Genomic DNA, 24,099 nt, shown 5'->3' with positions numbered 1-24,099 from the left:
TCATAAAAAACGTCATCGTATAGTATGCCGTTTTTTTTTTCGGGTAAAAAAAGTCACAAAAAAAAATAGACCTCAAAATGTCATAAAAAACGTCATAGTATAGTATGGCGTTTTTTGCGGGCAAAAAAAGTCAAAATTTTTTTCGGCCTCAAAATGTCATAAAAAACGTCATAGTATAGTATGGCGTTTTTTTCGGACGAAAAAAGTCACAAAAAAAAATAGACCTCAAAATGTCATAAAAAACGTCATAGTATAGTATGGCGTTTTTTTCGGGCAAAAATAGTCAAAAATTTTTTCGACCTCAAAATGTCATAAAAAACGTCATAGTATAGTATGGCGTTTTTTGGGGCAAAAAAAGTCACAAAAAATTTCGGCCTCAAAATGTCATAAAAAACGTCATAGTATAGTATGGCGTCAAAATCAGGCAAAAAAAGTCATACTTTAGTATGGCCTCAAAAAGTCATAAAAAACGTCATAGTATAGTATGGCGTTTTTCTCGGGCAAAAAATGTCAACATTTTTTTCGGCCTCAAAATATCATAAAAAACGTCATAGTATAGTATGGCGTTTTTTTCGGGCAAAAAAAGGCCAAATTTTTTTCGGCCTCAAAATGCCATAAAAAACGTCATAGTATAGTATGCCGTTTTTTTCGGGCAAAAAAAGTCAACATTTTTTTCGACCTCAAAATGTGATAAAAAACGTCATAGTATAGTATGGCGTTTTTTTCGGCCAAAAAAAGTCACAAAAAAAAATAGACCTCAAAATGTCATAAAAAACGTCATAGTATAGTATGGCGTTTTTTTCGGGCAAAAAAAGTCCAAATTTTTTTCGACCTCAAAATGTCATAAAAAACGTCATAGTATAGTATGGCATTTTTTTTCGGGCAAAAAAAGTCCAAATTTTTTTCGGCCTCAAAATGTCATAGTATAGTAAGGCGTCAAAATCAGGCAAAAAAAGTCATACTTTAGTATGGCCTCAAAATGTCATAAAAAACGTCATAGTATAGTATGGCGTTTTTTTCGGCCAAAAAAAGTCCAAATTTTTTTCGGCCTCAAAATGTCATAAAAAACGTCATAGTATAGTAAGGCGTCAAAATCAGGCAAAAAAAGTCATACTTTAGTATGGCCTCAAAAAGTCATAAAAAGCGTGATAGTATAGTATGGCGTTTTTTTCGGGCAAAAAAAGTCAAAATTTTTTTCGGCCTCAAAATGTCATAAAAAACGTCATAGTATAGTATGGCGTTTTTTTCGGCCAAAAAAAGTCCAAATTTTTTTCGGCCTCAAAATGTCATAAAAAACGTCATAGTATAGTATGGCGTTTTTTTCGGCCAAAAAAAGTCCAAATTTTTTTCGACCTCAAAATGTCATAAAAAACGTCATAGTATAGTATGGCGTTTTTTTCGGGCAAAAAAAGTCAAAAATTTTTTCGGCCTCAAAATGTCATAAAAAACGTCATAGTATAGTATGGCGTTTTTTTCGGCCAAAAAAAGTCACAAAAAAAAATAGACCTCAAAATGTCATAAAAAACGTCATAGTATAGTATGGCGTTTTTTTCGGCCAAAAAAAGTCCAAATTTTTTTCGGCCTCAAAATGTCATAAAAAACGTCATAGTATAGTATGGCGTTTTTTTCGGGCAAAAAAAGTCCAAATTTTTTTCGACCTCAAAATGTCATAAAAAACGTCATAGTATAGTATGGCGTTTTTTTTCGGGCAAAAAAAGTCCAAATTTTTTTCGGCCTCAAAATGTCATAGTATAGTAAGGCGTCAAAATCAGGCAAAAAAAGTCATACTTTAGTATGGCCTCAAAATGTCATAAAAAACGTCATAGTATAGTATGGCGTTTTTTTCGGCAAAAAAAAAGTCCAAATTTTTTTCGGCCTCAAAATGTCATAAAAAACGTCATAGTATAGTAAGGCGTCAAAATCGGTATGGCCTCAAAAAGTCATAAAAAACGTCATAGTATAGTATGGCGTTTTTTTCGGCCAAAAAAAGTCCAAATTTTTTTCGGCCTCAAAATGTCATAAAAAACGTCATAGTATAGTATGGCGTTTTTTTCGGCCAAAAAAAGTCCAAATTTTTTTCGGCCTCAAAATGTCATAAAAAACGTCATAGTATAGTATGGCGTTTTTTTCGGGCAAAAAAAGTCCAAATTTTTTTCGGCCTCAAAATGTCATAAAAAACGTCATAGTATAGTATGGCGTTTTTTTCGGGCAAAAAAAGTCACAAAAAAAAATAGACCTCAAAATATCATAAAAAACGTCATAGTATAGTATGGCGTTTTTTTCGGCCAAAAAAAGTCCAAATTTTTTTCGGCCTCAAAATGTCATAAAAAACGTCATAGTATAGTATGGCGTTTTTTTCGGGCAAAAAATGTCAAAATTTTTTTCGGCCTCAAAATGTCATAGTATAGTAAGGCGTCAAAATCAGGCAAAAAAAGTCATACTTTAGTATGGCCTCAAAATGTCATAAAAAACGTCATAGTATAGTATGGCGTTTTTTTCGGCCAAAAAAAGTCCAAATTTTTTTCGGCCTCAAAATGTCATAAAAAACGTCATAGTATAGTAAGGCGTCAAAATCAGGCAAAAAAAGTCATACTTTAGTATGGCCTCAAAAAGTCATAAAAAACGTGATAGTATAGTATGGCGTTTTTTTCGGGCAAAAAAAGTCCAAATTTTTTTCGGCCTCAAAATGTCATAAAAAACGTCATAGTATAGTATGGCGTTTTTTTCGGCCAAAAAAAGTCCAAATTTTTTTCGGCCTCAAAATGTCATAAAAAACGTCATAGTATAGTATGGCGTTTTTTTCGGCCAAAAAAAGTCCACATTTTTTTCGACCTCAAAATGTCATAAAAAACGTCATAGTATAGTATGGCGTTTTTTTCGGGCAAAAAAAGTCAAAAATTTTTTCGGCCTCAAAATGTCATAAAAAACGTCATAGTATAGTATGGCGTTTTTTTCGGCCAAAAAAAGTCACAAAAAAAAATAGACCTCAAAATGTCATAAAAAACGTCATAGTATAGTATGGTGTTTTTTTCGGCCAAAAAAAGTCCAAATTTTTTTCGGCCTCAAAATGTCATAAAAAACGTCATAGTATAGTATGGCGTTTTTTTCGGCCAAAAAAAGTCCAAATTTTTTTCGACCTCAAAATGTCATAAAAAACGTCATAGTATAGTATGGCGTTTTTTTTCGGGCAAAAAAAGTCCAAATTTTTTTCGGCCTCAAAATGTCATAGTATAGTAAGGCGTCAAAATCAGGCAAAAAAAGTCATACTTTAGTATGGCCTCAAAATGTCATAAAAAACGTCATAGTATAGTATGGCGTTTTTTTCGGCAAAAAAAAAGTCCAAATTTTTTTCGGCCTCAAAATGTCATAAAAAACGTCATAGTATAGTAAGGCGTCAAAATCAGGCAAAAAAAGTCATACTTTAGTATGGCCTCAAAAAGTCATAAAAAACGTCATAGTATAGTATGGCGTTTTTTTTCGGCCAAAAAAAGTCCAAATTTTTTTCGGCCTCAAAATGTCATAAAAAACGTCATAGTGTAGTATGGCGTTTTTTTCGGCCAAAAAAAGTCCAAATTTTTTTCGGCCTCAAAATGTCATAAAAAACGTCATAGTATAGTATGGCGTTTTTTTTCGGGCAAAAAAAGTCCAAATTTTTTTCGGCCTCAAAATGTCATAAAAAACGTCATAGTATAGTATGGCGTTTTTTTCGGGCAAAAAAAGTCACAAAAAAAAATAGACCTCAAAATATCATAAAAAACGTCATAGTATAGTATGGCGTTTTTTTCGGCCAAAAAAAGTCCAAATTTTTTTCGGCCTCAAAATGTCATAAAAAACGTCATAGTATAGTATGGCGTTTTTTTCGGGCAAAAAATGTCAAAATTTTTTTCGGCCTCAAAATGTCATAGTATAGTAAGGCGTCAAAATCAGGCAAAAAAAGTCATACTTTAGTATGGCCTCAAAATGTCATAAAAAAACGTCATAGTATAGTATGGCGTTTTTTTCGGCCAAAAAAAGTCCAAATTTTTTTCGGCCTCAAAATGTCATAAAAAACGTCATAGTATAGTATGCCGTTTTTTTCGGGCAAAAAAAGTCACAAAAAAAAATAGACCTCAAAATGTCATAAAAAACGTCATAGTATAGTATGGCGTTTTTTTCGGGCAAAAAAAGTCCAAATTTTTTTCGGCCTCAAAATGTCATAAAAAACGTCATAGTATAGTATGCCGTTTTTTTCGGGCAAAAAAAGTCACAAAAAAAAATAGACCTCAAAATGTCATAAAAAACGTCATAGTATAGTATGGCGTTTTTTTCGGGCAAAAAAAGTCACAAAAAAAAATAGACCTCAAAATGTCATAAAAAACGTCATAGTATAGTATGGCGTTTTTTTCGGGCAAAAAATGTCCAAATTTTTTTCGGCCTCAAAATGTCATAAAAAACGTCATAGTATAGTATGGCGTCAAAATCAGGCAAAAAAAGTCATACTTTAGTATGGCCTCAAAAAGTCATAAAAAACGTCATAGTATAGTATGGCGTTTTTTTCGGGCAAAAAAAGTCAAAATTTTTTTCGGCCTCAAAAAGTCATAAAAAACGTCATAGTATAGTATGGCGTTTTTTTCGGGCAAAAAAAGTCAAAATTTTTTTCGACCTCAAAATGTCATAAAAAACGTCATAGTATAGTATGGCGTTTTTTTCGGGCAAAAAAAGTCAACATTTTTTTCGACCTCAAAATGTGATAAAAAACATCATAGTATAGTATGGCTTTTTTTTCAGCCAAAAACAGTCACAAAAAAAAATAGACCTCAAAATGTCATAAAAAACGTCATAGTATAGTATGGCGTTTTTTTCGGGCAAAAAATGTCCAAAAATTTTTTCGGCCTCAAAAAGTCATAAAAAATGTCATAGTATAGTATGGCGTTTTTTTCGGGCAAAAAAAGTCCAAATTTTTTTCGGCCTCAAAATGTCATAAAAAACGTCATAGTATAGTATGGCGTTTTTTTCGGGCAAAAAAAGTCACAAAAAAAAATAGACCTCAAAAAGTCTTAAAAAACGTCATTGTATAGTATGGCGTTTTTTTCGGGCAAAAAATGTCAAAATTTTTTTCGGCCTCAAAATGTCATAAAAAACGTCATAGAATAGTATGCCGTTTTTTTTCGGGCAAAAAAAGTCACAAAAAAAAATAGACCTCAAAAAGTCATAAAAAACGTCATAGTATAGTATGGCGTTTTTTTCGGGCAAAAAATGTCAAAATTTTTTTCGGCCTCAAAATGTCATAAAAAACATCATAGTATAGTATGCCGTTTTTTTTTCGGGCAAAAAAAGTCAAAAATTTTTTCGGCCTCAAAATGTCATAAAAAACGTCATTGTATAGTATGGCGTTTTTTTCGGCCAAAAACAGTCACAAAAAAAAATAGACCTCAAAATGTCATAAAAAACGTCATAGTATAGTATGGCGTTTTTTTCGGGCAAAAAATGTCCAAATTTTTTTCGGCCTCAAAATGTCATAAAAAACGTCATAGTATAGTATGGCGTTTTTTTCGGGCAAAAAAAGTCACAAAAAAAAATAGACCTCAAAAAGTCTTAAAAAACGTCATTGTATAGTATGGCGTTTTTTTCGGGCAAAAAATGTCCAAATTTTTTTCGGCCTCAAAATGTCATAAAAAACGTCATAGTATAGTATGGCGTCAAAATCAGGCAAAAAAAGTCATACTTTAGTATGGCCTCAAAAAGTCATAAAAAACGTCATAGTATAGTATGGCGTTTTTTTCGGGCAAAAAAAGTCAAAATTTTTTTCGGCCTCAAAAAGTCATAAAAAACGTCATAGTATAGTATGGCGTTTTTTTCGGGCAAAAAAAGTCAAAATTTTTTTCGACCTCAAAATGTCATAAAAAACGTCATAGTATAGTATGGCGTTTTTTTCGGGCAAAAAAAGTCCAAATTTTTTTCGGCCTCAAAATGTCATAAAAAACGTCATAGTATAGTAAGGCGTCAAAATCAGGCAAAAAAAGTCATACTTTAGTATGGCCTCAAAAAGTCATAAAAAAACGTCATAGTATAGTATGGCGTTTTTTTTCGGCCAAAAAAAGTCCAAATTTTTTTCGGCCTCAAAATGTCATAAAAAACGTCATAGTATAGTAAGGTGTCAAAATCAGGCAAAAAAAAGTCATACTTTAGTATGGCCTCAAAAAGTCATAAAAAACGTCATAGTATAGTATGGCGTTTTCTTCGGGCAAAAAAGTACAAATTTTTTTCGGCCTTAAAATGTCATAAAAAACGTCATAGTATAGTATGGCGTTTTTTTTTCGGCCAAAAAAGTCAACATTTTTTTCGGCCTCAAAATGTCATAAAAAACGTCATAGTATAGTAAGGCGTCAAAATCAGGCAAAAAAAGTCATACTTTAGTATGGCCTCAAAAAGTCATAAAAAACGTCATAGTATAGTATGGGGTTTTTTTCGGGCAAAAAAGGTCAAAATTTTTTTCGGCCTTAAAATGTCATAAAAAACGTCATAGTATAGTATGGCGTTTTTTTTTCGGCCAAAAAAAGTCCAAATTTTTTTCGGCCTCAAAATGTCATAAAAAACGTCATAGTGTAGTAAGGTGTCAAAATCAGGCAAAAAAAAGTCATACTTTAGTATGGCCTCAAAAATTCATAAAAAACGTCATAGTATAGTATGGCGTTTTTTTCAGACAAAAAAGTACAAATTTTTTTCGGCCTCAAAATGTCATAAAAAACGTCATAGTATAGTATGGCGTTTTTTTCGGGCAAAAAAAGTCCAACTTTTTTTCGGCCTCAAAAAGTCATAAAAAACGTCATAGTATAGTATGGCGTTTTTTTCGGGCAAAAAAAGTCAAAATTTTTTTCGACCTCAAAATGTCATAAAAAACGTCATAGTATAGTATGGCGTTTTTTTCGGGCAAAAAAAGTCAACATTTTTTTCGACCTCAAAATGTGATAAAAAACATCATAGTATAGTATGGCTTTTTTTTCAGCCAAAAACAGTCACAAAAAAAAATAGACCTCAAAATGTCATAAAAAACGTCATAGTATAGTATGGCGTTTTTTTCGGGCAAAAAATGTCCAAAAATTTTTTCGGCCTCAAAAAGTCATAAAAAATGTCATAGTATAGTATGGCGTTTTTTTCGGGCAAAAAAAGTCCAAATTTTTTTCGGCCTCAAAATGTCATAAAAAACGTCATAGTATAGTATGGCGTTTTTTTCGGGCAAAAAAAGTCACAAAAAAAAATAGACCTCAAAAAGTCTTAAAAAACGTCATTGTATAGTATGGCGTTTTTTTCGGGCAAAAAATGTCAAAATTTTTTTCGGCCTCAAAATGTCATAAAAAACGTCATAGAATAGTATGCCGTTTTTTTTCGGGCAAAAAAAGTCACAAAAAAAAATAGACCTCAAAAAGTCATAAAAAACGTCATAGTATAGTATGGCGTTTTTTTCGGGCAAAAAATGTCAAAATTTTTTTCGGCCTCAAAATGTCATAAAAAACATCATAGTATAGTATGCCGTTTTTTTTTCGGGCAAAAAAAGTCAAAAATTTTTTCGGCCTCAAAATGTCATAAAAAACGTCATTGTATAGTATGGCGTTTTTTTCGGCCAAAAACAGTCACAAAAAAAAATAGACCTCAAAATGTCATAAAAAACGTCATAGTATAGTATGGCGTTTTTTTCGGGCAAAAAATGTCAAAATTTTTTTCGGCCTCAAAATGTCATAAAAAACGTCATAGTATAGTATGGCGTTTTTTTCGGGCAAAAAAAGTCACAAAAAAAAATAGACCTCAAAAAGTCTTAAAAAACGTCATTGTATAGTATGGCGTTTTTTTCGGGCAAAAAATGTCCAAATTTTTTTCGGCCTCAAAATGTCATAAAAAACGTCATAGTATAGTATGGCGTCAAAATCAGGCAAAAAAAGTCATACTTTAGTATGGCCTCAAAAAGTCATAAAAAACGTCATAGTATAGTATGGCGTTTTTTTTCGGGCAAAAAAAGTCAAAATTTTTTTCGGCCTCAAAAAGTCATAAAAAACGTCATAGTATAGTATGGCGTTTTTTTCGGGCAAAAAAAGTCAAAAATTTTTTCGACCTCAAAATGTCATAAAAAAACGTCATAGTATAGTATGGCGTTTTTTTCGGGCAAAAAAAGTCCAAATTTTTTTCGGCCTCAAAATGTCATAAAAAACGTCATAGTATAGTAAGGCGTCAAAATCAGGCAAAAAAAGTCATACTTTAGTATGGCCTCAAAAAGTCATAAAAAAACGTCATAGTATAGTATGGCGTTTTTTTTCGGCCAAAAAAAGTCCAAATTTTTTTCGGCCTCAAAATGTCATAAAAAACGTCATAGTATAGTAAGGTGTCAAAATCAGGCAAAAAAAAGTCATACTTTAGTATGGCCTCAAAAAGTCATAAAAAACGTCATAGTATAGTATGGCGTTTTCTTCGGGCAAAAAAGTACAAATTTTTTTCGGCCTTAAAATGTCATAAAAAACGTCATAGTATAGTATGGCGGTTTTTTTCGGCCAAAAAAGTCAACATTTTTTTCGGCCTCAAAATGTCATAAAAAACGTCATAGTATAGTAAGGCGTCAAAATCAGGCAAAAAAAGTCATACTTTAGTATGGCCTCAAAAAGTCATAAAAAACGTCATAGTACAGTATGGGGTTTTTTTCGGGCAAAAAAGGTCAAAATTTTTTTCGGCCTTAAAATGTCATAAAAAACGTCATAGTATAGTATGGCGTTTTTTTTCGGCCAAAAAAAGTCCAAATTTTTTTCGGCCTCAAAATGTCATAAAAAACGTCATAGTGTAGTAAGGTGTCAAAATCAGGCAAAAAAAAGTCATACTTTAGTATGGCCTCAAAAATTCATAAAAAACGTCATAGTATAGTATGGCGTTTTTTTCAGACAAAAAAGTACAAATTTTTTTCGGCCTCAAAATGTCATAAAAAACGTCATAGTATAGTATGGCGTTTTTTTCGGGCAAAAAAAGTCCAACTTTTTTTCGGCCTCAAAATGTCATAAAAAACGTCATAGTATAGTATGGCGTTTTTTTCGGGCAAAAAAGGTCAAAATTGTTTTCGGTCTCAAAATGTCATAAAAAACGTCATAGTATAGTATGGCGTCAAAATCAGGCAAAAAAAGTCATACTTTAGTATGGCCTCAAAAAGTCATAAAAAACGTCATAGTATAGTATGGCGTTTTTTTCGGGCAAAAAAAGTCACAAAAAAAATAGACTTCAAAATGTCATAAAAAACGTCATAGTATAGTATGGCGTTTTTTTCGGGCAAAAAAGTCACAAAAAAAAAATAGACCTCAAAATGTCATAAAAAACGTCATAGTATAGTATGGCGTTTTTTTCGGGCAAAAAAAGTCAACATTTTTTTCGGCAACAAAATGTCATAAAAAACGTCATAGTATAGTATGGCGTTTTTTTTCGGCCAAAAAAAGTCAAAATTTTTTTTGGCCTCAAAATGTCATAAAAAACGTCATAGTATAGTAAGGTGTCAAAATCAGGCAAAAAAAAAGTCATACTTTAGTATGGCCTCAAAAAGTCATAAAAAACGTCATAGTATAGTATGGTGTTTTTTTTCGGGCAAAAAAAGTCCAATATTTTTTTCGGCCTCAAAATGTCATAAAAAACGTCATAGTATAGTATGGCGTTTTTTTCGGGCAAAAAAAGTCAAAAAATTTTTCGGCCTCAAAATGTCATAAAAAACGTCATAGTATAGTATGGCGTTTTTTTCAGGCAAAAAAAGTCAAAAAATTTTTCGGCCTCAAAATGTCAAAAAAAAAACGTCATAGTATAGTATGGCGTTTTTTTCGGTCAAAAAAAGTCCAAATTTTTTTCGGCCTCAAAATGTCATAAAAAACGTCATAGTATAGCATGGCGTTTTTTTCGGGCAAAAAATGTCAAAATTTTTTTCGGCCTCAAAATGTCATAAAAAACGTCATAGTGTAGTATGGCGTTTTTTTTCGGGCAAAAAAAGTCACAAAAAAAAATAGACCTCAAAATGTCATAAAAAACGTCATAGTATAGTAAGGCGTCAAAATCAGCCAAAAAAGGTCATACTTTAGTATGACCTTAAAAAGTCATAAAAAAACGTCATAGTATAGTATGGCGTTTTTTTCGGGCAAAAAAAGTCAAAATTTTTTTCGGCCTCAAAAAGTCATAAAAAACGTCATAGTATAGTATGGCGTTTTTTTCGGGCAAAAAAAGTCACAAAAAAAAATAGACCTCAAAAAGTCTTAAAAAACGTCATTGTATAGTATGGCGTTTTTTTCGGGCAAAAAATGTCCAAATTTTTTTCGGCCTCAAAATGTCATAAAAAACGTCATAGTATAGTATGGCGTCAAAATCAGGCAAAAAAAGTTATACTTTAGTATGGCCTCAAAAAGTCATAAAAAACGTCATAGTATAGTATGGCGTTTTTTTCGGGCAAAAAAAGTCAAAATTTTTTTCGGCCTCAAAAAGTCATAAAAAACGTCATAGTATAGTATGGCGTTTTTTTCGGGCAAAAAAAGTCAAAATTTTTTTCGACCTCAAAATGTCATAAAAAACGTCATAGTATAGTATGGCGTTTTTTTCGGGCAAAAAAAGTCCAAATTTTTTTCGGCCTCAAAATGTCATAAAAAACGTCATAGTATAGTAAGGCGTCAAAATCAGGCAAAAAAAGTCATACTTTAGTATGGCCTCAAAAAGTCATAAAAAACGTCATAGTATAGTATGGCGTTTTTTTCGGGCAAAAAAAGTCAAAATTTTTTTCGGCCTCAAAAAGTCATAAAAAACGTCATAGTATAGTATGGCGTTTTTTTCGGGCAAAAAAAGTCAAAAAAAAAAAAAATAGACCTCAAAATGTCATAAAAAACGTCATAGTACAGTATGCCGTTTTTTTCGGGCAAAAAAAGTCCAATTTTTTTTCGGCCTCAAAATGTCATAAAAAACGTCATAGTATAGTATGGCGTTTCTTTCGGGCAAAAAAAGTAAAAAAAAAAAATAGACCTCAAAATGTCATAAAAAACATCATAGTATAGTATGGCGTTTTTTTCGGGCAAAAAAAGTCAACATTTTTTTCGGCCTCAAAATGTCATAAAAAACGTCATAGTATAGTATGGCATTTTTTTCGGGCAAAAAAAGTCAACATTTTTTTCGACCTCAAAATGTAACTCATAGTATAGTAAGGCGTCAAAATCAGGCAAAAAAAGTCATCCTTTAATATGGCCTCAAAATGTCATAAAAAACGTCATAGTATAGTATGGCGTTTTTTCGGGCAAAAAAAGTCATACTTTAGTATGGCCTCAAAATATGCCAAAAAACGTCATAGTATAGTAAGGCGTCAAAATCAGGCAAAAAAAGTCAAAAAAAAAAATTGACCTCAAAATGTCATAAAAAACATCATAGTATAGTAAGGCATTTTTTTCGGCCTCAAAAAGTCATAAAAAATGTCATAGTATAGTATGCCGTCAAAATGGGCCAAAAAAAGTCATACTTTATTATGGCCTCAAAAAGTGCCAAAAAACCTCTTAGTATAGTACGGCGTTTTTTTCGGGCAAAAAAAGTCAAAAATTTTTTAGGCCTCAAAATGTCATAAAAAACGTCATAGTATAGTATGGCGTTTTTTTCGGGCAAAAAAAGTCAAAATTTTTTTCAGCCTCAAAAAGTCATAAAAAACGTCATAGTATAGTATAGCGTCAAAATGGGCCAAGAAAAGTCATACTTTAGTATGGCCTCAAAAGGTCATAAAAAACGTCATAGTATAGTATGGCGTCAAAATGGGCCAAAAAAAGTCATACTTTAGTATGGCCTCAAAAAGTCATAAAAAACGTCATAGTATAGTATGGCATCAAAATGGGCCAAAAAACGTCATAGTATAGTATGGCGTCAAAATGGGCCAAAAAAAGTCATAGTATAGTATGGCCTCAAAATGTGCCAAAAAAAGTCATAGTATAGTATGGCCTCAAAATGGGACAAAAAAAGTCATACTTTAGTATGACCTCAAAATGTGCCAAAAAACATCATAGTATAGTATGCCGTCAAAATGGGCCAAAAAAAGTCATACTTTACTATGGCCTCAAAAAGTCATAAAAACGTCATAGTATAGTATGGCGTCAAAATAGGCCAAAAAAGGTCATACTTCAGTAAGGCCTCAAAATGTCATAAAAATGGTCATAGTATAGTAAGGCTTCAAAATAGGTCAAAAAATGTCCTACTTTATTATTGCCTCAAAATGTCATTTAATTTAATCAACAACACAATCTGAAGAGCTGCTTGGGAGCCGAAAGAGCTCTTTTAAGTGAGCCGAGCTAAAAGAGCCGGTTCTCTAAAAGAGCCAGAATTCCCATCACTACATTGCTAGCAATGTTGATCTTGAATGTGAACACGATGCATATGCGCGCTGAGGAGCACGTGACTTCAGCAGTGCATATGACAAAAGCATGTTGGGGCAAGCCTTCCTGGAGACCATAGAAATGTACTGCAGGGTCTACAGTTTGAAAAAAAAAACAAAAAACTTTGCATGTAAGTCTATGAGAGCGCCAGGAGCGATTTTCAATCAGACCAAAATCGCCCCAAAGGCCTGCTGATTAGACAATGATGTTCAGGCTGATCGTTGGACAATGATATTCAGGCTGCTGATTGGACATTAATATTGAGAACGGCAAACTAACTGGGTTAGTTCCTGCATGTCATGTAATGCAGTTTCAAGTATCAAAAGTAAAAGTACTTGTACAGATAAAAATGGTTTACTAATGAGAGCAAACATTTCACTGTTGGAGCTGGTCAAGGAGGAGCTAATTGTACCTACTTTATACATGGCTGGGAAGTTTAATTCATAGCATTATATTTTATAATGTGACCATACAGAGTACTTTGTGTTTTTAATGGTGACTTGCAAAGTAACTAGTAAAATAAGCTGTTCTTTTCTTTACCTCACCACTGCTGTAATCTATCCATGAAAGTAGTGAAGCATAAAGCAGCATGAGGTAGAAACATGATTATAGTATAAGTACCATGAAATTGCACTTAAAGCACCATTTCTAGGTTTTTTGCGGCTTGGGGAAGGTTGAACATGCTGTAAACACTACACTGACATGTTATCACCTTATAAAGTTGATATGGCTAACCTTGGCCACATTATTACTGAGTTGAAGTCATGTTTCTGGCCACCTGTTGAATCTAAGTTTAATATTCATCCTCCTTATAGCTCTGTTCTGGACTCTACAAACTCTAGAGAAAAATTTAAGACTTCAGCGCTCAGCGCTCCACGAAATTCACCATTTAGTCACAAACTTTATCTGTTTGCCATTTGGTTTATTACATCAGATTTATCAGAGCATGTTTGGTGAAGGTATCTGATTAGTGCTGCTGAAAACGAGGATGATAAGAGCAGGTGAGTGTGAACTGAACTGCAAATCTGTGGGACATAAAATCAAAACAATGGGCTGAAAGATGTTACAGAACCCAGGGAAACTGCAGAGTAGAGTGATGATAGTTCATCACAACGGGAAACAGCTTTTACATTACACACAATGATTTGACCCATTGTTGAAATAAAGATATTGATTAGTTCAGATTTAAGTACAATACTAAGCATACTCAATTTCAAGCCCCCTCTGATTCTGTTTCAATGTACGACTGAAAGGTCAACCTTATTAAATACTATACTTTCAGTTAAAGTTTTGAAATAAAAACTGCTCCATACAGTAGATTTTCAGTCATGATGCCGTACAGTTTCAACACCTCTTACTGAAGAGCCAGTGCAGTTTGACACTTAGTTTTCTTAGCTGTCAGTGTCCAGAAAGCAGGTGGAAGCATCAGGCTGTCACACCTTTAACACGCTCCAGCCTGCCTCCTTCATTATGAACCTTATCTATATGTAAATATGATGGTCTTACTTGGTGCCGATGTGAAGCGTGTGAGAGTTGCAATGACCTCTGCTGTCCAAACTAATGAACAACTGTTTATGCAGTTCACGCCCCCCCCCCCCCCCCCCCCCCCCCCACACACACACACACACACACACACACACACACACATACACACACACACAAACACCTGTCTGTTCTCACATAATGAGTGTGACACAGAGGGCAGAGTGGCGGTGTGATTCCTGAAATTATTTTAGGGAAAAGACAATCTGTGTTCCTCAGGTGTGAGTCAGTGGCCGAACATGACTCAAGTGTCAAGATGTCTCTGGGAAGCCTGAGGTGAAGCGCAGGTCAGGAGGGAGAAAATCTGTCCAAACTGTCTAAAGTCAATAATTTTTTCTGGCTTACATCTTTTGCTGTAAAAGGTCAGTGGAACTGTCCTTGATTTAGCTGATAGACTGTGTGTGCATTAGAAAGTTGCTCTCAAGGCTCTGAATATCCTCCCTGATCTTTGGCCAGATATCAACAAGGGTAAGAATTTTTGGAACCAGCCTTCTAAGTTTATACTCCAGTCATTTAGTATTGCACTTCCATTAGTTCGCAGCAGAGGTCAAGATTTCCCAGTTTTTAGTCATTAGTGTGAGCCAAGGTCCCAAAACACTATACTTTAGATGATGGACCTCAGTATCATTTTTCATAGGCTGCTATCCATTTGGCTGTGCCTGCTTGCTGCTGCCTTCAGCTGTGACACATGAATCTTTAAGTATGTACAGAGACATTAGAGGACTGGGTTACACCAGTTTTTTTGTGTGTGCTTTCTGTTATAAATACTTTAATTCTGGCCCAAACTGAGATTACCCTGATGACATCATCAGGGTTATTGTCTGAGACTTGACAAAGCTCCTCTACCTTGACAGAGCCACATAAAACATTATACAGCAATTTCTCTGCTGGGTTGTGCTCCTCATCACAAACTGACCTTCTTGTACCAGGTCCTGTTTTTTATCATCACTAACTCAGAGATGCAGTTTAAGAATCTGCTACAGCACCGACTGAGTTAAAGCTGCCGAAGTTATGTTTCCTTCAAACAGGAGTGAACAATGTAGGGGCTGCTTCCTGTTAAAGAATGGAAGTGAAAAACTAGAAAGCACTCACCCCCCCCCCCCCCCCCCCCTCCTCTTCTGTTTCCTGTCTGACTCTAAAAAGCCTGGCAGACGTTCAGACTCTCAAGCTGCATCATGTCTCATCTCTGAACAAACTGCAGCTGATGTATGCATGATTTCCTCTGCATGGCCTCACCATTCTGCCAGCTCTCAAGATGAGTGTGTGTGTGTGTGTTGTCTGGAGAAAGTGAGTCAGGAGGCAATGTGAACAGTATCGGGACGGGGTTGTGCTTCTTACAGCGTTTAGCAGCAGGAGGTTCACAGAAAGGACAGGGGGTGGGTGGGGGGCCCACCCTCCCTCTGCACTTGTAAGCGAGGCTAAGTGCTTTGAACATTAGCTTTGTTTCACTCCTGTGAATGGTATGACAAGTTACCAGATGGGGTCTGTCTATAAATAAACCGGTCTTGCTGCTGAAATATAAAGAAACTTATGTTTTATGCATTTCATTACTTTATGGGGCAGAGTGAGTCATTTGCTCCCGGTTGCCAAAGACTCCTTAACAAAAAAAAAAAAAAAAAAAAAAAGGCAATGAAGATGATGGAGATTTTTTAATGTAACCCAGATCTGACCTTTACTGTGCTGCTCTAACAAAGGGGATTCAGCAGATTTGCATGATGGGGGTTAAAAGCCCCACCTGAAGCTCACCAGAGACTCAGACTTCCTCGAACACATGAAAGAAGGGAGGGACTGAAGTAACTGTGCAGTGCTCTCTTTTTATGTAACTTTTCCTGCACTGTTGGCGGCGGCAGAGACACAGCTGCTGGATGGACGCTGCAGCAGAAGAGACCAGTTCCTATCTTTTCTTCACAGATGCCAGTGAACTCTTCAAATGGCACTGTTTGATTTGGTTAAAGATGGAACTCCACAGATTTTAGATGTGAAAGTCAGTTTACTTGAAAAGAGTTGTATGAAGGCTCCAGTAGCTCTGGAGGAGAAAGTAATCTCTGATGATGTTATGCTTTAAGTATATTTTGCAGGACTTTTACATGACAGAGTATTTCTGCACTGTGGTATTGCTACATTTTTTGGGCAACAAAAAACTGGGCAACACACTGACCTTTTGTCAGTGTCCTTTACATTGAGTCCAGGTTAAGTCCAAGCACATTAGGTTCACTCACTAAAACACGTTCACCCTCTCAGAACGTGGTGGTGTATCAGGCCTCAACCTGCATCATTTGAACAACACAGAAACCAGGCTAACAAGTCTGAGAAGCTGCTGATCTGCCTTAAACCCTGATCATGTTATTTGGCTGCATCAGAACTGAGTGTCACCGCTGCTCGCACTGAAGCCACTAATCACATTACAAAACACTTATTATCTGTAAAGGACAAAGAGGAAAAATACAGGGAGAAAACCGGAGTAATCACTTTTAAAGTTTTATTCATTACGCTGCAGTTTGACTACAGCATAAGTACAAGCATAAAATCTTTGACTACAACAGCACTTAGAGCAACATTTTTTGAATTTTTTCTTCTTTTCTGTAAAAGTATTGCAATAAACAGACCTTAGGCCTAAAACCTATTACATCACAATTGCTTAAATAAAAAGAGGCAAAAATACACAACAATTTTATCTCTGTGTTTGTGTATTTATGTATGTATATATGCAAATATATATACATGCATATATATGTAAGCACAGAGGGGCGAGAGGGGAACGAGTAGAATTCATTTTTGTAAATAAAGCAAACCGATGTTACAAAACCCATGATGGAAGCAGTCCTATGGTAACTGTCAAGACAGAGAGAATACCAAACTGTTGAGACGCTATCGTTGTTATTATTATCATCATTATTATTAAAATCTGGAACAATAAAAACAGCTACTTGTTGTCAGCATTTGAGTACAGAATTCTTATAAGTGGAAAGAGGGAGCACACTGCGGGGGCAGAAATCAAATGAAAATCAGTCTGAGCCCAAGCTAGTTCTTCAAGCTAGTGCAGGAAAAAAAAAAGGGAAAAAAACAAACAAAAAAAAAAACAGGTCTATTAAGAAGAACGAGAGCCAAGCTCTAACCGAAGTTACAATAGAGACTTTTTTTCCCAAATTAAAACTACATAACTGCCTCTTATTTGGTGCTTTGAAGAGAAAATGGCACGTTGCTATGTACATCATCTATAGATAAGAATGAACATGCTCTGCGGTTATTGTACAGTGGAGTTATTTTCAGTACATACTGTAAATAAATGACTGCAGATTAAACATGACTTTTGTTCCAATATACTGTGCCAAATATAACATTGTAATGTAGAAAAAATAAAATAAAATAAAAAGTAAAGAGAGAAAAGTTAAATGACAGTTTTAACGGCATTTTTCACACGTTTCACGCTGGTGCAACTTTCCAATCTTGACCAAAAAAAAAGAGGGAAATTTCGTCCTTTCGGTTCAGCAACCGTGTGATGGAAAGTCAATGGTCCTCCTGTAACGGAGCTGAAACGCTATAAGCAGAGCATCCAACATCCAGCCAGATCTACAGCAGTTCTGAGTGTGCTCCACAGTTTTATACTTTGGCAGATGTACAAAACTACAGCTGAAATGAACTCAAATATCTTTGAGATCAACGAAATGCAGACGCAGCCTTCCGTTTTAGGAAGTGCTGATGGCTCTCGTGTGCAGTGCGTCGTGTGACACGTCTCCCAAAAAAAACTAGAGAGCTTCTGCTTTTTTGTTCAGCGATTTACAAAGTGAGCTGAAATTCGACTGCGACCCAGCTGAAGTTGTGGCATAAACACCAACTGATCTGCCTGTGATATATGTTTTCTTAAAAGATCTGTGTAATTCAACTATACATTTGTTAGATGATGGTGGTGGGGAAAAAAAAAAGACACCAGCCAGTACCCAAATGATGGCAAGCACTGTGAAGGCTTGTTCTTAGAAGAGGAATTAAAAAAAAAAAAAAAAACAGAGTGAATAATATCTTTTCTCAACAACTTCCTTAATCCAGAGGTTATCTCATCCTTATCATAACACACTATTATTTATAGCAAAATATTATAAGTTTGTATTTGTGTTGCAACCATATTCTAAGCATAATTTGCAAACCATGTTTTCTCATAAAAAAAGACAAAGTACGTTTTTTTTTTTTTAACTGTAGGCATTTACAAATTTGATGCTGCCTTCTTAAAATTCTTATATTGTCTATACATTATATTACATTATTCACAACATTTTTTGTGGTTTCTACCCATTGGGTAGGATATGTGCATAATATATTCAAGTTATATACAGCACCTTACAAACAAACATAAAGAAAGACAGACTACTGAAAAAAGCACCGTTGGAAGTGAGGCACAACGAAGGTGGGAGCTTTTTGAGTGCAAGTGGGTTCCTATGTCTGCTCCACACATGGGCCAAATTACTGGTTGAAATGACTTCAGCTGCTTCGCTGGGGTCAGGACGGGTGGGGGGAGCGGGAGGGGGAGGGGGGTGAGAGCTGCTGTCTGGCACAACGGAGGCGAGCAGGCTGGTGGGCACGCTCGTAAACGCTGTTGGGGCGAACTGGCCGCAACTCAGAGCTAAAAAAGAATACTCAAGGTTGAACCACAGGTTGGAGTTATTTTTGTTGACATGGAAACACACACACACACACACACACACACACACACACTCTGCTGATCCTATGGTCACTAAATTTATAGTTCCACGTAGATCTTAAACAAAATGTGGTTCTTCTCTGTTTATTTTCCTGCAGGATCCGGTTCAGTCTCGGATCCAAAAAGGAGCTCAAGACCTGAATGAGAACTGTCGGACAAGGCTCCCAAAATCAAAATCATCTTAGCGCTGTAACAACTTTGCAAAACGACAGAAATGATCATTTGGGCAGTCCTGACCCTTCATCATGTATTTCTGTTCCATTGTGCCAAACTGTGGGGTGGAGGGGTGGGGGTGGGGGTCCAGCCCAGAGCTAAAGCAGCTGTAAAGATTCCAAGCAGCAGTTTAACTGAGGTGTGGTCTGCTCAAACATGAACATTAGGCACCTTATTTACTCACATAATAGTAACATGCAAACCTCCTTGTAGAAAACATAAAATTCATCTTTATAGCCTCCATTTACAAGCTATGACTGCGCAGACAAGAACAAGCTGAGAAAACAACAGAAAGAAGGAAGAAACAGAGGGAAGAAACCCAGGTGTTGAGTTTTTTTTTTTAAGCAGGTCCGTACAGTCGAAGGCCAAAGTGTTGGGACAGTGTCTTCACCCAGATTTTTCTGTGTAACAGAATGAAAAATGTGTTCGGTGTGGGCCTCGCAGAGAAAGAGAGCGCCACGTTTTGTCTCAATACTTGTGCTTTTGACTGCAGAGGGTCAGATTTCTCTCCTTCTAGTTATGGGTGAGTTTGAAGGGACAGGACGGACAGAAGGACAGAGGGACTGGGTGGGCGGGGTGGGGTGGGGGACATGAGAAGCAGCAGTAGCAACAATAGTAGCAGTAGCAGCAACAGCAATAGCAGCAGTGATGTAGTAACACACACACACACACACACACACACACACAACCGTAGAGCCAGAAAACAACACATGCAAAACATTTCAAACACACTGATGGTAACAGAATCAGAGGGTTTCCAATCAAACGGACCTAACGCTTTTGTTGTTGATCTCATCGGCATGTAAAATCAGACGTGTGCTGTAAGCGCACAAAGCTTCCTGTTTCAACTGGAACTCAGAGCTGCTGTGTTAGAATTACATGCCTTCAAATGCGGCTGCGCTTTCAGCAGCTTCACATTCTGAATTCCATATAAATCATGTTCAAATGATTTCATCTGACTGTAAATAGGAGCTGTGTTCCACTTCCATACTACATAACAACAGCATGAAGGTATCAACTACATACCAGTTGTCTTAGGATGCAGGTTTTTTTCAGCTGGTATAAAAACAGATCAATGCTCTTCTTATTTGAAGTGATACAGGAAGTGTACTAACAGATGTGTATCTGTGACTGTGGGACAACACTGCAGATTAAAGTCTGGTGATATTCTATATTTTTCTAATTGTCAGCAAATCCCATAAAAAAAAAAAGATCAAAACCTAGAATGTGTTGATCTGAGCAACACGTACTGAGTGTGTATGTTATTCCCGTGTGTCCTCGGAGCTCCACTGTCGTCCCAACACTAATGAAAACACAGTTATGAAGCTCTGGTGATAACAGGTGGTTGTGTGTGTGGGGGACAGACTGTAATCCCTTTCTCTGTTCAAAGATGGGTTTTGGCATTGGATGTGAATCTCTTATGTCCAACACCACCACCACAAACCAGCATTAAAATAACACAATTTTTTTACAAAAAGTAAAGTAAGGTCCAGTGGCTTTCAGCTGAGAGCCACAGACAGGTTGGAAAGCACTGAGAGACGGACGAACATGTAGGTTTGTACATCATCTTTCTATGGGATTTGGTGACAATATAAAAAAGACACCAGCATTTTCCTCTAATCTTCACAAAGAGAAAGCAAAATCAGAGATTTAGTACTTTGTATTTCACTTTCCCAGATCTTGCTTGAGCTGTCTCACCAACATTCACTATGTATTTTAATATTCTGCAGCTGGGAGGAGCCCCTCTGAATTTCAATGTTCAGTTGTCAGTGTGAACACATTATACTTAAAGCCTGTAGTATGAAACTGGGACTCAGTCCACCACAGTCCACGATCAGGTGGACTGTGAGGGGCTTTCACACTGACGTCACCCCTACACCGCGATAATAACCATCATGCATCTCTGGCTTTTTAAAGAGACACTCTACTGTAGTCCAATGAAAGCTTAATTAACAATGTGTTAATATGGACAGTGCCAAATAAGTAATGTGTCCTTGAGTCTCTAAACTCAGACACAAGTTGACTAATAAATCACTCAGCTGCACACACAGACACACACACATTCATACACAATGCTCCTGCAGGAGCATTAAGTGCTTTTCTGTGTTGTTGAAAGGTCTGACCAAAACACACACACACACACGTACACACAGACAGGGAGGAGAGGACAGCACTAGCACACTGCCAAACAAGGTCTCCACTCCAGTCTCCACTTTAAAGGGCTTGGCGGACTCTGCATCATTTGCACGCACTTTTTCTGCACACGGATGAAAGGAGGGGACGAAGAACAGTGTTTAACCAGAGACACCGTTAGAAAGCCAAGAGAGACGGAGAGAGCGAGAGACAGAGAAAGCGCGAGAGCAGAGGAGAAGGCAACAATGAGCAGAGAGAAAGGCTAGATTTTCAAAAAGGTTTTTTTCTTTTACAAAACAAACCCTCCCATAGCCCTTTCACTTTGACCACAGACGATTTTCATTTAAACCCTGATCACTGTGCTGGCGGATGCAGACAGGAATCTTCACTTTGTGACGTCTTGGGGTTTTTTTTTTCTTTGTGTTTTTTTTTTGTGGCTTTAGAGACAAGAAGACAGAGAGATGAGCCTTCTTTTTTGTTGTTGTTGTTTTGTGTTTTTCGTTGTTATGGTGGCGGGGTTCGAGTTCAGTGTGGCTGTTGGCAGAATGCACTGTGCATGTCAAGATGAGCAGTGAGAGGAGGCGGAGGGGGGAGGGGAGGGGTGGGGGGCAGGGGGAGGAGGTTATCGACGCAGGAAACAGGAAAGAGGAAGTGTCAAGTGCTCGGAGGTCAGGACAGGGTTTGGGAAAAGAAGAATCTGCTGCGACCAGGCTGCTGGATGGACACTAAGACATGTTTTTTGATTAGTTTTGTTTTGTTAAATTTTGTTATTGAATGATGCTGTTTTTTTGGTTAACTTGACATCCAACCAGCTGCTCAGATTTCCACAAATTCTTGGTATGGAGTACGCCTGGTCTTGCCAAGCAGCCCTCGTCTTTCTAAGAGTCCACATCTTAGAACACACTACCAGAAGAAGTAAGAAATGTTCCGTCCACCCAACGGCTGGTTACGAGGCAGATATCATCCCCACTAGGCTGAAGTGTACTCAGACGTGAAGCAGTACAAGGTTATTCTCTTACTAAGTCTCACTGTGCCTGTGGTGTAAGCAGACAGAGATGTTGTAGGCTGGGTACAAGTATTTCTTGTGGTTTTCAAAAAAGGAAGGACATAAGCTTCTAATACTTATTGTTTTTGTTTTTTTTTTCTTGCTCCCAACTGTTTAAACAACTTTGGAGCCAAAGTTCAGTCACTCAGTCCATTCATGAAAAGGACAAAAAAAAAAACCCCAAACAAACAAAAAATAAAACAAACAAAAAACAAAAACATCATTATTATCATCACATAGCATCGTTTCCCTCTTCTCTTTTACAGCAAAAAGATAGTGCAACTTTTCTTTTTTTTGTGTGTTTTCAATATCAGAATGAGTCATTTTCCCCCTTTGTTTTGCTTCCTCATGAACCTTGGCACTAAGATTTGGGTTTGTGAGTCTCTTGTTTTGTTGTGTTCTCTGTAAGTCCTTGATACTCAGCTCAGTTCTCGCTTTGTGCACAGATCCCGGTCCGAAAAAAAAAAAGTATATGAAAAAAAGAAAAAAAAAAAAGAAAAAAGCAAAACATCATCCTCAGTTCCCCGCAGATAGAGCCATCACCCGAGGGGGACAAAAAAGCAAATCGTTTCAATCTGTGCTAGCAGAGAGTTTCTTTCTCATATGATGGAGAGGAGAAAAAAAAAAGTCTCCACGCAGTGCATACATCCTGCCGCAGCAGTGCTAGCTGTCTGAGTGACTAACATCGGAAAGAAACTGAAATGAAATCAACCCTCGGTTCCTCTCTTTCCTTGTTTTGTTGTAGCTAAGGTCTGATATTTATTTGTGCATGAGAGTGTGGAAAGAGGACATCAGAGAGACAGAGGGAGAGTGAGCGAGACCACTGCTTACAGGTGATCAGGGGTGAAGTAGAGAGACAGTTTTCAGTCTGGGGTGGGCGGCCCCCTTTTTCTTCACACCAGGTCCTCCGGCTGGCCTTCCTTGGCCTTGGCAGGTACTATTGTGCTTTCTGATTGGCTCTGCTGCTGGATCGTCCTGCTCCCCGGCCCCCCTGATCCCCCCACCCTCTGGTTATTGCTGTGCTGGTGTAGAAAGAACGCAGAGCCGGGGTAGTGGCCCATAACCTCACTGTATGCCGGTGGCGGTCCCTCCATGCGCCCGTGGTTGCTGGAGTTGGCCGCGCTGATGCCCGAGTTACTGCTAGGCGGCCTCGGGCCGCCTCCTCCCATGCCACCCCCTCCTCCCCCCACGCCTCCCAGACTCCCGCCTCCTCCCATGTCGATCAAGTCACTGTCGTAGATGGTCCGGTTGGGCGGCGCCCTCACCGACTCGCGGTTGAGCTCCATCTGCTGTTCGGGGTCACGGAGCTGCAGGGTGCAGGGCCCCTGATACGGCGGGGGCTCCTCGCCATCCGACAGCGATATGGTGGGCGGCAGGTCAATCTGGTGTTGCAGGTAGGGATAGGTAGGCTGGAAGCGGCTGAAGCGGTCGCGCTGCATGAAGGAGGGAGCGGTGAAGCGATCCCTGGCCTGGGGAGCGTATAACACCTGAGAAAGACAGAGAGGGGTGAAGAAAGGGTGAGGAAGAAGGAGTGATGGTGGAAGGAAAGAGTGTAACAAAGGGAGGGAAGGAGTGAGGGAGGGTGTGGAAGAGGAGAAGGATGAGATAAATGTTGATTGACTTGTACTGACCGCAGACTACGTTTGAGAGGAGCTGTATGAGTAATCTGTGTTTGTTCAGCCAGAAGAGGATGCTGAATGTTTGCTCTCAGTGCCCGTTAAACAGTCACCATATCACCTGATGAATGTGCCACCATCTTGAAACAAGGTATCTCCACTTTCTTGATACATCAATAGTCCTGAATCCCGGGCTTTAACTTACTGTTTACTGCTTAGATTTTCTATGACAAATTAAAAAGTAGAACTGAATTCAGTGTAAACACTCAGAGTCCAGTGGATGATGATGATGATGTGCCACCAATCAGCTGTTAAAGACAGTCACAAGGAGAAAAGATTCAAAGTATCTGCTAAAACATTCAACACACTGGTTCATACTGTGGTTCATGCTCTTCAGACAGTGACTGCATCATCTGTTTCTTCATTTCTCACATTTCTGTCCAATTCAACACATTTCTACTGAGACGAGTCACTATC

The 24,099-nt window shown here is 37.1% G+C and overlaps 1 protein-coding gene across 2 annotated transcripts in view; it reads right to left on the bottom strand.

Annotated features, from left to right (window-relative positions):
• Positions 1-16,387: 16,387 nt before the first annotated feature.
• LOC121185948 (low-density lipoprotein receptor class A domain-containing protein 4-like) overlaps positions 16,388-24,099 on the bottom strand; it is a 123,319-nt gene continuing 115,607 nt past the window's right edge. For both annotated transcript variants that reach the window (XM_041044488.1, XM_041044489.1), the window contains one exon: positions 16,388-23,493. In XM_041044488.1, coding sequence (XP_040900422.1) covers positions 22,900-23,493 — 594 coding nt within the window. In that variant the 3' untranslated portion in view covers positions 16,388-22,899. The remainder of the gene's footprint in view (positions 23,494-24,099) is intronic.

Source organism: Toxotes jaculatrix, chromosome 8 (assembly GCF_017976425.1).
Source record: "Toxotes jaculatrix isolate fToxJac2 chromosome 8, fToxJac2.pri, whole genome shotgun sequence".
Classification (NCBI taxonomy): domain Eukaryota; kingdom Metazoa; phylum Chordata; class Actinopteri; family Toxotidae; genus Toxotes; species Toxotes jaculatrix.
This window is presented reverse-complemented; position numbering and strand designations above follow the sequence as displayed.